The sequence below is a fragment of the Chiloscyllium punctatum genome, chromosome 1 (genome assembly GCF_047496795.1).
Source record: "Chiloscyllium punctatum isolate Juve2018m chromosome 1, sChiPun1.3, whole genome shotgun sequence".
Taxonomy (NCBI): Eukaryota; Metazoa; Chordata; class Chondrichthyes; order Orectolobiformes; family Hemiscylliidae; genus Chiloscyllium; species Chiloscyllium punctatum.
Window position 1 is genome coordinate 146,917,788 of NC_092739.1, and position 17,781 is coordinate 146,935,568.

General features: G+C 43.2%; 1 protein-coding gene and 1 pseudogene across 2 annotated transcripts in view; both read right to left on the minus strand.

The window, feature by feature from the left end:
• Positions 1-17,781, minus strand: part of adra1d (adrenoceptor alpha 1D) — a 62,608-nt gene that overhangs the window by 5,377 nt on the left and 39,450 nt on the right. Inside the window, exon 2 of one of the 2 annotated variants that reach the window (XM_072576884.1) lies at positions 14,666-16,807. The exons of the other annotated variant lie outside the window; for it this stretch is intronic. Coding sequence (XP_072432985.1) covers positions 16,551-16,807 — 257 coding nt within the window. The 3' untranslated portion in view covers positions 14,666-16,550. Of the gene's footprint in view, positions 1-14,665; positions 16,808-17,781 lie in introns of those variants that run through there. 2 annotated transcript variants of the gene reach the window in all.
• LOC140482973 (5S ribosomal RNA) lies at positions 8,237-8,355 on the minus strand (annotated as a pseudogene).

Here is a 17,781-nt window from a genome sequence, read left to right on the forward strand (position 1 = left end):
GATTTATAATAATCTGGAAAAGAATAATTTGATTAGAGATAGTCAACACTGTTTAGTGAAGGGTAGTTCGTGCCTCACTAACCATATTGGGTTCTTCGAGAAGGTGACAAAACAGGTGGATGAAGGTAAAGCAGTTGATGTGGTATATATGGACTTCAGTATGGTGTTTGATAAGGTTCCGCATGGTAGACTATTGCATAAAATATGGAGTTTTCAGGATTGAAGGTGATTTAGCGGTTTGGATCAGAAATTGGTGAGCTGAAAGAAAACAGAGGGTGGTGGTTGATGGGAAATGTTCATCCTGGAGCTCAGTTATCAGTGGTGTGCCACAAGGATCTGTTTTGGGGCCTCTGCTATTTGTAATTTTTATAAATGATCTGGAGGTGGACATTAAAGGATGGATTAGGGCATTTTCAGATGACACGAAGGTAGGCAGAGTTGTGGATAGTGCCAAGGATGTTGTGGGTTACAGAGGGACATAAATAAGGTGCAGAGCTGGGCTGAGAAGTGGCAGATGGAGTTTAATATGGAAGTGTGAGGTAGTTCACTTTGGAAGAAGTAACAGGAATGCAGACTACTGGGCTGATGGTAAAATTCTTGGCAGTGTAGATGAACAGAGAGATCTTAATGTCCAGGTGCATAATCCCTGAAAGTTGCCACCCAGGTTGATAGGGTTGTTAAGAAGGCATATTGAGTTTATTGGTAGGGTGATTGAGTTTTGCAGCCACAAGGTCATACTTCAGCTGTACAAGACACTGGTAAGGCCGCACATGGAGAATTGTGTGCAGTTCTGGTCACTGCACTATAGGAAGGATGTGGAAGTTTTGGAAAGGGTTCAGAGGAGATTTACTAGGGTATTGTCTGGTATAAAGGGAAGGTCTTACAAGGAAAAGCTGAAGGAACTCAGACTATTTCGTTGGAGAGAAGAAGGTTGAGAGGTGACTTAACCGAGACATATCACAGGTTTAGATAAGGCAGTGAGAGCCTTTTTCCTCGGATGGTGAAGGCTAACATGAGGGACATAGCTATAAATCGAGGGGTGATAGATTTAGGACAATATTAGGAGTAGTTTCTTTACTCAGAGAATAGTAGGGACGTGGAACGGCCTGCCTGCAACAGCAGTAGATTCGTCGACATTAAGGGCATTTAAATGGACATTGGGCATACATATGGACAAAAATAGAATGGTGTAGGTTAGATGGGCATCACATTAATTTCACAGGTCAGGGCAACATCGAGGGACAAAGGGCCTGTATTGCTCTGTAACATTCTATGTTCTAAGTCAATATTTCGGGTGTAAGGGGAGCTGCAGATAGAGGGATTGGGGATGGTGAGGTAGGAATTGGTGATCACAGGTAGAGAGTGCAATCTGGTTGGTCAATGGGAGGAATGAATCCGATTGGTAGCTGGAAGAAAGGATCAGTTAGAGGAATTGAAGGGAGGGGGAGGGGCTGGAAAGGGAGTTGGGGGATGGGAAGGGCAGTTATTTGAAATTGGAGAACTCAATGTTCAGTCCTCCAGGCTTTCCAGGCTGAAGATGAGGTGTTGTTCCTCCAATCTGTGGTCTGAATCATTGTCGCAATGGAGGGAGCCAAGGCTGGTCATGTCAGAGAGGGAGTGGGAAGGGGAATTAAAATGGGTGATGACTGGGAGGTCAGGTTGGCACCTGCAGGCCCGGCTGAGATATTTGGAGAAACCTGCCCTGATTTTATATTTGGTCTCCCCGATATAGAGAAGACAACATTGGGAGCACCGGATACAGTAAACTAGGTTGGAGGAGAGGCAGGTGAACCTCTGTCTCACCTGGAAGGACTGTTGGGGCCCTGGATGGAGCTGAGGGGGGTGGTGTGCTGGCAGGTTTTGCATCTTTTAAGGTTTCAGGGGAAGTTACCTGGGGTTTTGGGGTGGGGGGGTATTAGTGGGGAGGGTGGCATGAACTAAGGATTCATGAAGGGAATGGTCCTTGCAGAAGGCAAAGAGGGGTGGGAAGGGGACGAGGTTCTTGTTGGTGGTGTCTAATTAAAGTTAGCAGAAGTGTTTAAGGATGATACATTGGATATGGAAGCTGGTGGGGTATATCTAAGGACAAGGGGGGGACACTGTCTTTATTGCATTTAGACAGAGCAATGGAATGGGAAATGGTGGAGGTGCAGTATAGGGCTGTCTGGATGACAGAGCGGGGAAAAGAACATTGTTCGAAATAGGTGGACATCTGGGATGCTGAGGAGTGGAATGTCTCCTCGTCCGATCAGATGCGGCAGAGGCGGAGGAATTGGGAGAATGGAATGCAGGATATTGGGTGGGAGTTGTTGCTGCATCCTGCACCCAGGCTGAGCTCAATTTTGCCCACAAATTCACTTGGTCCACCTTGGACACATTCCTCCCCTTTCGTGACCTCTCCAATTCCATCTCCGGTAACAATCTCCAGACGGATGTTTATTATAAACCCACAGACCCAGTATCCTGCAAAAACCCCATCCTGTTCTTCCAATTCATCTGCCTCCATCGCATCTGCTCGGTCGAGGAGACATTCCACTCCCAAGCATCCCAACGGTCTTTTTCTCCCGACAGCCCTGCACAGCACCTCCTCCATTCCCCATTCCACTGCTCTAAAACCCCCCAACAAACGCAATAAAAACAGCATCCCCCTTGCCCTCACCTTCCAATCTACCAGTGTCCACATCCACCATATCATCCTTAAACACTTCTGCCAACTCCAATTAGACCCCATCACCAACATCTTCCCCTGCCCACCCCTCTCTGCCTTCCACAAGGACTGTTCCCTCCAACAGTCCTTGGTTTGCGCCACTCTCCCCACTGACCCCGGCACCTTCCCCTTCAAATGTACAAGGTGCAAAACCTGTCAGTACACCACCCCCCTCACCTCCATGCAGGCCCAAACAGTCCTACCAGCTGAGACAGAGGTTCACCTGCCTCTCTCCTCCAACCTAGGTTTCTGTATCTGGTGCTCCCGATGTGGTCTTCTCTACATCGGTGATACCCAATGTAAACTCAGGGCACGTTTTGCTGAGCATCGCAGCTGGGTCTGCAGGGGCTGACCTGATCTCCCAGTCACCACCCATTTTAATTCCCCTTCTCACTCCCTCTCCGACATGACCATCCTTGGCTTCCTCCATTGCCACAATGAATCAGATCCCAAATTGGAGGAACAACACCTCATCTTCCACCTGGACAGCCTATAGTCCAGAGGACTGAACACTGAGTTCTCCAATTTCAAGTAAGCTCCCTTCCCATCCCCCAAACCCCTTTCCCAGCCCCTACCCTCCCTTCCATTCCTCTGATTGACCCTTCCTTCCAGCTACCAGTCGGATTCATTCCTCTCATCGACCAACTAGGTCATACCTTCTACCTATCCCTACCTATCTCACCTCACTACCCTGCCACACACCCCCAACACCCATCTTTATCTACATCTCCCTTTACATCCACCCCCTGTCCTGAAGGGTTACACCTGAACCATTGACTTCTCCACCCCTGACGCTGCCTAGCTTGCTGTGTTCTTCCAGACTCCTGTGAATCTCATCATTACCATACAAGTCAGATGGATGGCCCAACTGCTCGACGTTAAACTGGCAGTGAAGCAGAATCAGAACAGAAACAAAACAGAAACATGTTTTTAAATCCCACGTTTGGTCCTGCCTGTTGAATGAGGGGATTAACAACATCCAGCCCGTCAGAAGCTAGGTTATATTTGGCATGTATTCCTTTATTAAAGGAAAAATGAACTCAATGGGTACTCCCTGCTTAAGAAAGCTACCAATGGTTATTTTGTGGGTAAGATTAGTTAATTATTGCCTTACATTGTCCAATGCTTACAATACTTGTATTTAGACTGCACCTTGTAATGTGAAACGCCTCATACAATGAACTATTTTTAGACCTCTGTGACAATTGTGATGTAAGCAATAACTATCCAGCTAACTACAGTCTGAGTTCCAGTACGGAGCAGTGATATTGAGACATGATAATACATCCTAACACTTCAGCTTGGCACCAACTAAAACCAACCTCTTCATTATCTTGTCTTCCCTCCTACTCTTTGCAGGTTTTCCCAGCATTACGGGCTTTGGCCCTTCACCATAACGTTTCTCAATTGGAGACGGAATTCACATTCTTTCCACAGATGAATGGCCTCCCTTATGCGTGCAGTAAATTTCTGATATGAGTGCCATTGTTTCGGTGATCCAATATGGTGCAAGTCCTGCTATGGGAGAACACCCACCCTCCAGAATATGAACCCAAGTATGTGTGAAATTTAATTAAGTTAGCAGGACTCAATGGCAGACTCCCACATGTCTGTGACACTCTGATTATAATGTAAGGGAATGCCAAAACTGAGTGGTATTAAAGGCCCTGGTTTTATGAGCCACCTAAATCTATCAATCTATTCCAACCACTTACTGAACATGAGCAGCAAGAGGGCAAAACAATACAAATATAATTATATACCCAAATTAAGATTCACATCTCTTCCACTGGATCTCCCATCTATGCCCAGATGCTTCTGTTTGAGTGTCGCCACCCTTGGACCTGGTCTTATAACTGACAATTGAACAAATGTACTTCCATGGGATAGAGCTTCACCTGCTCAGTACATAACTGGGTGATGGGAATGTGGAGTAATCAGCCCAGATCTTATTCAAAGGTAGAGCAGGTTTGAGGAGCCAAGTGGCTAACATCTGTATAGACACAGGCAAGTATTTTATTGATTAGATTAGATTAGATTAGATTACCTACAGTGTGGAAACAGGCCCTTCGGCCCAACAAGTCCACACCAACCCGCCGAAGCGCAACCCACCCATACCCCTACATATTACCCCTTACCTCACACTACGGACAATTTAGCATGGCCAATTCACCTGACCTGCACATCTTTGGATTGTGGGAGGAAACCGGAGCACCCGGAGGAAACCCACACAGACACGGGGAGAATGTGCAAACTCCACACAGTCAGTCGCCTGAGGCGGGAATTGAACCCGGGTCTCTGGCGCTGTGAGGCAGCAGTGCTAACCACTGTGCCACCGTTGTTATAGAGTTTTTAAAAATACAATCTCTACAGTGTGAAAACAGGCCATTTGGCCCAACAAATCCACACCAACCCTCTGAAGAGTAACCCACGCAGACCAATTACCCTACTCTATTGCTGTACATTTCCCCCTGACTGATGCACCTAGCCTATACATCCCTGAACACAATAGGCAATTTAGCATGGCCAATTCACCTAACCTGCACATCTTAGGGAGGAAACCCATGTCGACACAAGGGGAAGGTGCAAACTCTACACAGTCACCTGAGGAATCGAACCCGGGTCCCTGGTGTTGTGAGGTAGAAGTACTAACCACCATGCCACCCCAGGAAGGGGATTCGAGGAACACAGATCAGCAGATCCTGTCAGAAATTCAATCCCACAGACATTTACAGCGCTCAGGAACCCATATGGTCCATCGTGTCCATGCTGATAAAACATTTTGACTTTTTTAACACCATTTTTTAGCTCTTCACCTGTAGTCCTGGAGACTATGGTAATGCACATGATTATGTATATACTGCTGAACTATTCCTTACTCAACCATTCTTTTAGGCAGTGACTTTTAAACACTCATCAATGTGATAAAAGTCCCCCTCAACCCTCCTCTCAGCCTTAATCTGTGGTTTTTGATCTTGACATTTTTGGAATACACTCTCAGAATGTGCCGCACATGCTGCCTGTCTGCATTCATAAAATCTATGCAGTGATGTGAAGCAGATTGAGGGAATTTTTTAGGTGACGCAAATGATGGACTTGAATACATTGTTTGAAGCAGCCTGTTAGCTCAGTGGGCTAGCCTGTGATTCAGAATAACAAGCAACAGGATGGCTGCAATTCCATTTCCAGCTGAGGTTCTGTCTCATTGGGATCTGTCTCCTTGCCCTATCTCGAAGGGATAAGTCAGTGACAAACCACCTGGAAACAACTGCCCAGAAGGTGGCTCGGGGTGAAGCTGAAACAGACAACGAGCCAAAGATCTGCCTTTGGGCAGAGCATTTCTGAATTAAGTGAACTCAGTCGAAGCTGATGCGTCACACAACACTGAGGAAATGTTGCAGCTCTGAGGGAGGACTGCATTTTACTTTCAAAATGAGCTCGAATCTTCTTGTTCAGTTGAACATTGGTACTATTCAATGATCCAACAACTCTATTGTCGACTTTGCGTTTGAAGAGTGGCTATTTGGCCACTCTACTCGTAAGCTGTTTGTTGGGATCTTGCTGCATGCAATGTCGATCCCATAGCTGACTAAAGATCAGAGATGACTGCATCTCAAAAACAATCAATGGGTTGTAACTTACATCAGGAAGCCCTGCTGTGAAAAAGAGAGACACAAGTGGAAAATTATTTCTTTGATGTTATAAACTTTCATTGGTATTTTGAATTCTGCTGAGAACAATTCATCATAGTTTAGGCCAACAATCAATCATTCCCATGCTTCATAATAATAAGCTGTAGTCAGCGAAGAATTGGCTTGAGCCCTCCCAGCAGGCAAAACGTTACCTTCGTATTCCAGTTTTGGATGGATTTATTCATTCTTTTAAAGGAAATGGGTTTTGCCACTAAGAACAGAAGAAAAATCATCCTCAAAAATGGGCATCTATCAATGTCAATTAATTATCTTGGTTGATGAACCTGCAGTGATGTTGCATCATTTTTGACCATCGAGACAACCAACAGGCTTCACAGCCAGTTGAATACTTTTAAAGTGCGCTCATGTTTGCAATGAAGACGCGGGCAGACAGGACTTGGCACGAACTCCTGCTGCTGGTGCATTTGAAGCACATCTGTTTGCTGTTTCAGTGAATAGAAGTTACATCCTCAGTGAAAGGCTTCAAATAATGACTGCCAAACAACTGTCAACAGATAAAGGATAGCTAAACACATAGATATTGTGTGGAAATGTAGGTAGTAACATTTGGAGAAGTTAATGCTCCCTGGGGTGGGGTAGTAGTGCATGTGATTGGTGATAATTGGAGGTGGGGGAGGGAGGTTAAAAATCCTGCTGCTCTTGCACTTCCCTCCAATGAGGTGTGGCATTGAAGTCTGGTATTCAACTAGTGACAAGTGAGGGAATAGATTCAGGGAGACACAACAGTCAAACCCATTAGATTTGCCAGTGATCTATTGGCGGTGTCGCTCAGCCTGTGTCCCTGTGCCCGATCAAGGGATTCAACATTAGGAAGGGTAGGACTTAGAATCATAGAACATATGAGCAAGTGTGGGCCATTTGGCTCCTTCAAACTGCTCTGCTATTCAATGCGGCCATGACTGATCATTGAGCCTAATCTTGCCCTTCCCCCATATCCCTTGATTCTTTTAGCCATATCTATATACAGAGCTATATCTCTCTCCTCCTTCAAAACACAATGGTTTGGCCTTTTCTGTGGCAGTGAAATTCCATAGGGTCACCACCCTCTCGATAAAGACATTTCTCATCTCCATCCTTAAACTATGACCTCTGTTTCTGGACTCTCCCACCATTGGGAACATCCTTCCTGAATGTAATCTGTCTAGTCCGGTTAGAATTTTACTGGTTTCTGTGAGATTCCCCCCTTATGCTTCTAAATTCCAGTGAGCTTACAATTCTAAACGACTCAATCTCTCAACCTCCCAGCGAGGAAGCTAATCCCTTTTCCTTGCATCTGACTACCCTTCACCCCATGGCTGATTGTTCAACCCCCTAACTCATCCATACTCATTCCATCTGTGAATCAATCAGTGATCAGTAAGCCCCACTATAGTACTGACAGTGGCCACTGTTCCTGAAGACGCTGTCCATACTGGATAGCTGCTGGCAGCTCTGAATGGATGGGATTTCTGCCTATCTGCTGAGTTAATTGGATGGGAGAACCAACACTGTCTAGACTGGCAGAATGGTATGATTAGATTCCCTACAGTGACCCTTTGGCCCAACAAGTCCACACCGACTCTCTGAAGAGCAACCCACTCCCCTACATTTACCTCTGACTAATGCACCTAACATTACAGGCAATTTAGCATGGCCAATTCACCTAACCTGCACATCTTTGGACTGTGAGAGGAAACCAGAGCACCCGGAGGAAACCCATGCAGACACACGGAGAACATGCAAACTCCACACAGACATTTGCCCGAGGCGGGAATTGAACCCAGGTCCCTGGCGCTGTGAGGCAGCAGTGCTAACCACTGAGCCACTGTGCTGCTCCTTTCTACTGCATCTGGTATTCCCAGCCGGTCTCCCATCCAAGCACAAACCAGGCCTGAGTCTGCTTAACTTCCGAGATCAGATGAGATTGGCTGTTTTCACACTAGTACGGCTGTAGGCCTCACAGAGAAGCTAGGAGAAAGTGATGTTGGAGATTGGAGTTGAGAGAGTGGTGCTGGAAAAGCATAGCAGGTCAGGCAGCATCCGAGGAGCAGGAGAATCGCTTATGCCTGAAACGCGATGTTCCTGCTCCTCGGATGCTGCCTGACCTGCTGTGCTTTTGCAGCACCACACTCCTGACTCCCAGAGAAGCTACCAAGCTTTGTGTAAATTTTGACTCTGATTGGTCAAGACATTTCCCTGAGAAGTAAACCAGAGAATGTTTGTTACCTATTCAGTTGATTTGAGCTGAAATTAACTAAGTGTGAAGATAATAACTCTCAGTCATCTGGTGCGTTTTCCATGGCAACACCTCACCCAGTCAGAATTCACTTGACAACCAATCAGCAATCTCTCCTTCTACAGTGTTAATGCTGTTCTCCCTTTAACTTTGGTACTTCTGAATTATCCTGATGAATGCAAGATGAAAAGCTTTGACATAATGCGTCTTTTTCCAGGAATACTCAAGTTTATTGAATTTAATGATGGACGGCTTTCACCTTCCATCTGCTGAATGAAATGGCTTACTGCAACACTCTGTAGCTTTTGTCATCTGATTCTAAATGGCTTTGATATTTATTTTTCAAAGTGCTATCTAGTGTCAGTGAGCACTAATTCTCGGAAAGCTTCCGATCAGTGACATGGTCAACAAATAAAAAGATAAACTACTTCATTTAAAATAATTTTCATTGTAAGTTAATAACGCTTGCCCCTTCAGTTCTAATACAACATGACTGTGGAGGCTAGATTGAATTTAAAATATATTTAATGAATCAAAACTGTAAAGGCTGTACCTTTCTTTTATTTTTCTGTATTCTTGATTGTGGATGGAAATGAAGGAGAATTGTTTTAACATCCAAAAGGTTGTTGAACAATGGGAGCATTTTCTAAACGTGTGTAATCTGACAATCACTGTAAGTATTGTTTACACAGCTGTTTGTTCAAGCAGTGGTGGCAGCTTAGTTTGCAGTCAAGCTGGAAGCAAAGGGTGTGGATGAATAGACCCTTGACTGGCAACACATAGCTGATTGGTCTGTGGACCAGTTACCAGTTTATCAATGACAGAACACATGAAGCCATAAGAAGATAGATGAAGGTGCTGACGACCCAATAACTAACCTTCAGATACATCAGACAAAAGGCAACAGCGATGCATTAACACAGGAATAAAAATGCACACCAGACAGAAAGGTGTGTAGGATCTACAGATGACCACATGAGCTCACAGAGGAAATATCATGCTGAGCTTGTCCAAAGCCCAGTGACTAGGGGAAATATGTACAGAATAAAGAAACAGCTTCCAGAGAAATGTAATTCAAATCAGGAAGAAGGCGAGAAATGAAGTCCACAGCCATCAATCTGAAGGTGAACTTTGATACCAGAACACAGGGTAATATCATCCCACTCAGACTACAGCAGCAGAACTTGGCTGAAAGTTTGGAAGCCATTGACACTCCGAAGCTGAATCGTGCCATGTAAGGAAACCTGACAGCTAGGAACAACCTGAGAATGAAAAGTTGCAAAGAGCCGCAGTTGATGCCAGTGAGTTCCATGGTCACAAAGCCTACAGTGTGGGTAAAAGCCATTGATGTGGGAACAATAAAGAAGAATCTCTACTCTTTTCCAGCATTAAACTATAAGACACGAGGACAGAATGATGCTATCTGGCCCATCAAGTCTTTCTGATTATCCTCAATCTGACCTACCTGCCTTTTCCCCCTAACCCTTGAACCCCTTAATTGGAACAGATTATTTTGGTACAAGCAGTGTCAATGGCTTTCAGCCAGCCTGATGCCATAAGTTGAGACTGGAAGATGAAGCTTAATGAAAATTCATCAACTGTTTCTGACGTACAACACACGCAGTTCCACTTTTGCCACTGGTATCATTAGAGGGGGAGCAGAGGCAGCTGGCTATGTGGCTGACAGACTGTCTGTTTGACTGAAGACTCCTACCTCCTTTCCAACCCAGCTGCGGGGTTAAATTAAATTAAATATTTGTTAAATCCAGCGCAATGTTTCTGGAGTGAAATTAGTAAACAGTTCTAAACCAAAAGGATAATAGAACTTTGTAACTCCCTTCCACAAACAACGATTGATGCAAGATAAATTGTTAATTATAAATCCGAGATTGTTCATTCTTAATTAAAGGCATTAAGGGATTGGGGTAAAAGATAGGTGCATGGAGTGAGATCACAGATCAGCCCTGATTTCATTGAACGGTGGAATAGGCTTGAGAGATGAATGATTTATTCTGTCGCTATGTTTCTGCATTTTTATGAAATGCTTCTTGCAAGTGTTTTAGAGCTGATATTCTGCATATCAAGGCAAGATACACACTTACACACCTTTTACAACCTCAGGAAGTCTCTAAGCGCTTTACAGTCAATTAACAAGTGTCCGTCACTGTAGCAATGTGAGAAATGATTAAAAGAAAATAACTTGTAAATGACCTAAATATGTTACTTTTTGAAGCAACAGAAATTAAAAAGGATCAATGTAGTTTACCATAGTAGCTAAATTTGAACTCTCGAGTTATTATAATGCAATGTCTTATTATTAAATTGGCACCATAGGAAACCTGAGAGTTAATGTAGTGAAAACAGATTCCACCAAAATAATGACAGCAACATGTTTGTTTTCATACAGTCCAGGAGATTTATGACAGATTCTGTGAAATTACCAGAACATTGACCTAATCTGAACCTGTTACATGAATGCAGTGACAGATACATGTTCAAAAACTCAATTGCCCTGTCAACAAGCTATCAGAGAAAGCATTTGTTAACACTACACTTCTACTTGTTGTTCCTGGTTTCCTGTCATTCTTTCTGGATTCACTCAGTGGGCAGATTAAAATTTTAAATGGATTTGTTCCCGTACAGGAAATTCCTTTATTCCCATTGCAAGCCCATTTGGCGTAGTTCAAAGCCCATGTCCCTAATTATGAGCAATCTCATAATGCAACAAGGACTTGATGAAAATAATCTCAAATTTAGGGCATAGCTAGCTGCAGCAATTGTGAGCACTGCAGCTATGAACACACTTCAAAGCGATTTCACTGTTTGTATGGCGCTTTAGTATGGACTGTGGTCATGAAAAGTACTTGACAAACGCAATTCATAATTCCCTTTCTTCTTTCTTCTGGACCCAGCTAATCACTTCTTTACCTCCTGCAAACTACATGCTGAACAGCAGAGGCTAGTAACAAATCAGTTAATTCATCCAATGGTTTAACAGGGACATTTCACTTGGTGCTTGCATATAAACCATGTTTTTGTCCCACGTTTGATGACCATCTGATACAAGAGCAGGAAGAATCCTGAGGAAATTTCCAGCTAAGCCCCGATTCAATCACTGACAGTGCATCCCACAGTCTCATACCTCCGTATAGAGAAACAAGCTCCTTAAATATTTTACATTTCAGTTTGAATTGATGTCCCTTCATTCTAGACTCATCAGCCACCCAGAAACAGCTTGCTTTAATCAACTCTGCCTTATCTCTTCATAACATGAACAACACCTCTGTCAAATTATTCTGCAATCTCAACTGTTTTAATGAAAACAGCTCCAAATTTTCATATGTTCCTTTGACATGGACAGGGATTCCTTACAAAAGCTACATCTGAATATCCATGTGTCTTGAAAATTCCTTTGCTTTGGTTATGCAGCAAACATCAGACACTTGAGCTAAATTGTAAATGGACCAATCTCGAATCGAATTGAACATAGTTTTTCCTCATTCTATGCTTCCTTATGTCCTTTTTTTTGTTGGTCTCAACCTATTGTGGATCTTTTGCTTATTGAACATCTGAAGGGGACAAAGGTAGAGAAGAAGACATTTAGTATGTTGGCCTTTATTGGACAGTGCATTGAGTACAGGAGTTGGGTGGTCATGTTGAGACTGTACAGGGCATTGGTTAGGCACTTTTGGAATACTGTGTGCAATTCTGGTCTCCCTGCTATAGGAAGGACATTGTGAAACTTGAAAGGGTTCAGAAAAGACTTACAAGGATGTCTCCAGGGTGGAGGGTTTGAGCGACATGGAGAGGCTGAATAGACTGGAACTAATTTCTCTGGAGTGTCAGAAGCTAAGGGATGACCAAATATAGGTTTATAAAATTACAAGGGGCATGGTTTAAATAAATAGACAAGATCTTTTCCAAAGGGTGGGGAACTCCGAAACTAGAGGGCACAGGTTATTGGTGACAGGGGAATGATTTAAAAAGGACCCGAGGGGAAGCTTTTTCATACAGAAGGTGGTACGTGTATGGAATGAACTGCCAGAGGAAGTGGTGGGGGCTGGTACAATTACAACATTTAAATGGCATCTGTATGGATATATGAATAGGAAAGGTTTAGAGGGAGATGGCCCAAATGCTGGCAAATGGGACTACATTTATTTTGGATATCTGGCCAGCATGGACAAATTTGACCAAAGGGTCTGTTTCCGTGCGGTACATCTCTATGACACTAATTGTCAAATAACTTTTGCAATTCAGCAAAAGTCCGTCCCCAAATCTTACCATTTTTTTGGTGTCAGAAGAAGTCACATTCAACTCAAAATTTTAAGTGTCTTTCTCTAACACTTTCTGTTTTTACTTAAAGATTGTTTGGTCTGGTTCTGGTGAATCAAATGCATCAACTGTCAACAGAAGAATAAGTAATGTTCCAAACATCATAAGGTTTTGATTAGCTGTGGACACCGGCATGAAATAAACTAGAATAAAAATACCTAATCTACAGAAGACCAGCTTGCATGAGTTAAGAATGTACTTGGTCCAAGTACATTGGATTGAAGGTTTGGCAGGTAATAATAAAACAATAATAAAACCAGCATAATAAAACAATGGAGATCATTCAGTTATAGTTGAGGCATATTTCTGTGAGTGAAAAGGTAGGGCACACTAATCCAGAGCTCCAACAATAACAAAAGGGACGGAGTAAGATAAAGGAGAAAAATGGTCCATATGACAAACACAAGTGAGAAGCAGATTAAGTATACATACTTCAGGGGTGAAGTGAAAAAGGAAATATAAAGCAAAGAGGGAACATTAGAAGAGATTGGCAGCTAACATAAAATGGAATCCAAAAGAAGCATGGTTGAAAAACTAAATGAATGCAGTTGCCTTAAAGGACGAAGAAAATGCCAGAGAATAGATGAAAGAGGAGATGATTGAGATGTTGGATAAACAAAAAAATTAATTACAGATAAATATTAGAAAGGATGGCGGTGCTTAAGTTGATAAATCACCATCATTGGAGGGATGTATGTGTGGGAATGACAGAGGTACAGGCAATAATCTTCCAAGTCTCTTGAGAGGTAGTGCAAGCAGACAGGAGAATTGCCAATGTTACGTTCTTGTTCAAAAAAGGGCAAGGGTAAACCTAGCAACTAATGTAATCAGTTTAGTTTTGATGACAGGAAAGAGTTTAGAAGAACGAAAATCCAAGATCAAATAATAGTCACTTAGACAAGTGTAAATTAATTAAAGACTTCCAGCATGAATTTTCTCAAGGCAAAGCATGTTTAATAAATTTAACAGTTTGTTTGAGGCAATAGACAGGATTGACAAGAATACTGCATATTGTGCAGTGACAATGGACTTCCCAAAGGTATATAATAAAGTAAAACACAATGCACTTGTCAACAAAGCTAAATCATGTGGAAATAAAGGGATGGTGGCAGCATAAGAAACATGAACAGGAACAGGCCGTTCATCCCCTCAAGCCCACTTCACCATTCAACAGGATTATGGCTGATCCGATATTCCTCACATCCATTTTCCTGTGTTTTCCCTGTAATCCTTCATTCCTCTACTGATCAAGAACCGATCTCAGCCATAAGTATACATAAGGATTCTGCCTCCACAGCTTTCTTTGGCAAGGAATTCCAAAGACTGAAAGAAGAAATTTCTCATCTCAGCCTTAAATTGATGCCCCTTTATTCTGATGCTATGCCCTCTGGTCTTAGACTCTGCCATGAGGGGAAACATCCTCTCAGCATTTACCCTGTCAAGCCCCTTAAGAATCCTATGTGTTTTACTGAAATCATCTCTCATTATTGGAAGAAAGTGAGGACTGCAGATGCTGGAGATCAGAGCTGAAAATGTGTTGCTGGAAAAGCACAGCAGGTCAGGCAGCATCCAAGGAGCAGGAGAATCGACATTTCGGTATGAGCCCTTCTTCTGATTTCTGAAGAAGGGCTCATGCTTGAATCGTCGATTCTCATGCTCCGCAGATGCTGCCTGACCTGCTGCGCTTTTCCAGCAACACATTTTCAGCTCATCTCTCATTATTCTAAACTTCAGTGAGTAGAGTCCCAAACTGTTAAGCCTTTGTTCATAAAACAATCCCTCCATTACAGGGATCATCCAGTGAACCTTCCCGGAACTGCCTCCAAGGAAATGACACCTTTCCTTAAGTAAGGGGACCAAAACTGCTCATCATACTCCAGATGTGGTCTCACCAGCAACTTGTACAGTTGTAGTCAGACTTCCTGACTCTTATACTGTAACCAAGTTTGTTGAGTTACAGAGAACAGTGAGTAGTGATTGTTTTTCAGACTAGAAGGACTGTCATCATCAGAGTTTGTAGTTGAGACCATTGTCTATCTTGACTGACTTAAATCTGTGTGGATAGGGTATTATTTTGGACTTTTCATGTGACACACAACTTGGAAATACCGTGAATCATGAGAAAGATAGACATTAAGAAATCAAAGGCAGGCTGCTGGGATGTGCTGGCATATGATAGATAACTTTTGATACAGAAAAATATGATGTGAAACATCTTGAAGGGATGGAGGTATAAAGTTAAAGAAAGGGTACTTTTTTAAATGGGGTGCAGGGACACAGAGACATGGGAGTCTAAGTGCACAAATAATTGGACAAGGCAGGGATGATAGTGAAAGTTTTGAAGAAGGTGCTTGGAATACAGTATACACACAAAGAAGTTATGATGATCCTTCATAAAGTACTGATTTGGTGTGAGCTGGAATATTCTGTCCAATTTTGTCCACCATACGGTCTACTAGCTAGCTGACAAATCTCTGAAAGGTTTTACGTTTAAATAAATCTGTTGGACTATTACCCAATGTTATGTAATTTTTAACATTGCTCACACCAGTCTAACACTGGCACTTCCACATAAGGTCAGAAGTGAGGGTGGTCAAGATGACTACACAATGTTCAGCACAATTTGCAACTTCTCAGATACTGAAGTAGCGTATATCCATACACAGCAAGACGGGGACAATATTCAGGATAGGGCTGATGCATGGCAAGTAATATTCATGCCATACAAGTGCCAGGCAGTAACAATGTCCAACAAAACTATTGTTACTTCACATACAGTGGTGTTCCCACCACTGAATGCCTCACTATGAACATTCTGCGGGTTACTATTGATGAGAAAATGAACTAGACTGGCCACATAAATAATGTCTTCAAGAGCAGGTCAGAGGCGAGGAATATAGCGGTGAGTAATTGACCTCCTGCCTCTCCAAAGCCTACCCACCATCTCCAAACCACAAGTTGGCGGGGTGACAGCATACTCCCTCCTTGTCTCAATGAGTGCAACTCCAACCATACTCATGGAGTTTGACACCATCCAGGATAAAACAGTCCGCTTGCTTTGCACCCTGTCCTCCATCTTCAGCATTCACTTCCTTCATCACTAATGCAGCAGTGTGTACTATCTATAAGATGCACTGCAGTAACTCATTAAGACTCCTTTCACAGCACCTTGCAATTCTGTGACCATTGCCATCTGGAAGAATGAGGGCATCAGATAAATGGGAACACCACAACCTGCAAGGCCCCTCCCCTCTCCCTGCCAAACTCCACAGTATTCTGCTTTGGAAATATATTGCTGCTCAGTTGCTTAGTGTTGAGTCAAAATCCTGAAACTCTCTTTCTAACAGCACTCAAAATGTGCCTAGTCCCCATTGACTGCAACGGTTAAAGAAAGCAGCTCACCACCACCTTCCCAAGAGCAATTAGGGATGGATAATAAATGCTACTGACACCCACATCCCTTAAACAGAAGAAAACAAAATTTGGTGTATCATACTTTGGAAAGGACCTGGGTTGTACAGAGAGGATTGAGAATGAGGCATTTAATCTAGATGGATTGATTAGAGAAGCTACTGTTGTTTTATTTAGGCAAGATTGGGAGGAGAATTGACAGATGTTCAAAACTATGAGGGGTTAAGATTGTGCAAATAGAGAGAAATTGTTCCCATGAGTGGAAGGGTTGAGATCCAGAGGATACTGGTGCAAGGTGATTGACAAAAGAATCCAAAGGTCCACATGAGGAAAATCCTCTTTCTGCAGCAAATGGTGAATGGACCTCCTGCATATGTGGTGGAGGCACTGTCAATCCTGGCAGTTGAAAGCGAATTGCAGAAGGATCTGAACAGAGAGAGAGAGAAAAAAAATTACAAGGCTATAGGAAAAGGTAGACAGCCAAATTCCCATTGCAGAGTGCAGTCAAGTCCTCAATGGTCTGAATGGCCTTCCTCTGTGCTGTACCCAGTCTGTCAGGTAGTTCGTTTTTGCAGTTCTTCACACCCCTTGCCTCACTTCAAGCTGTGTAACCTATTATAAGCTTCATGACGTGAAGGTTGTTTTGACATATGCATACTTTGTGGGAAATGGACGGAAAATCATGCGGAATGTTCTGATTTCTGCCATCCATGAGAGAAGCTCAGTGCCTAAGCCACATGCTTGGTAAAGTAGATTGTACAAACTCTTTCTGTGCTACTATGAAATTACGCAAATGCAGTTGCCAGTTACATATAGTTCTTAGAGCTAAAGGGATCAAAGAGTATGGGGAGAAAATGGGAACAGGATGCCGAGTTAGATGATCAGCCATCATCATTATTGAATGGAAGAACAGGCTTGAAGGCCTACTCATGCTCCTATTTTCTGTTTACAATCCTCCAGTTGTGCACTAGTTAACACATCCATTGAAAATTCCATTTAGGACATTGATCATTTATAAGCACAGGCAATTATTGGGCAGGAATAGATCAGATGGTCTATCAAGTCGGCTTCAGACCATGAAGTTGAGGGGTTAATGACTAAACCCATCTTCCCTCCCTTTCACCATCTTTGGCTCCAACCATCCCTGACCCCTTTTCCCAGCCATTGAATCATAGAATCCCTACAGAATGGAAGCAGGCCATTCAGCCCATCAAGTCCACACTGACGCTCCAAAACGCATCCCATTCAGACTCACTTCTCTACCCTACCTCTGTAACCCTGCACTTCCTATTCCTAATCCATAGCTAGCCTGCACATTCCTGAGCAGTACGGAGCCATTCCATCTAACCTGCAGATCTTTGGAGTCCAGGAGGAAGTTGGAGCACCCGGAGGAAACCCAT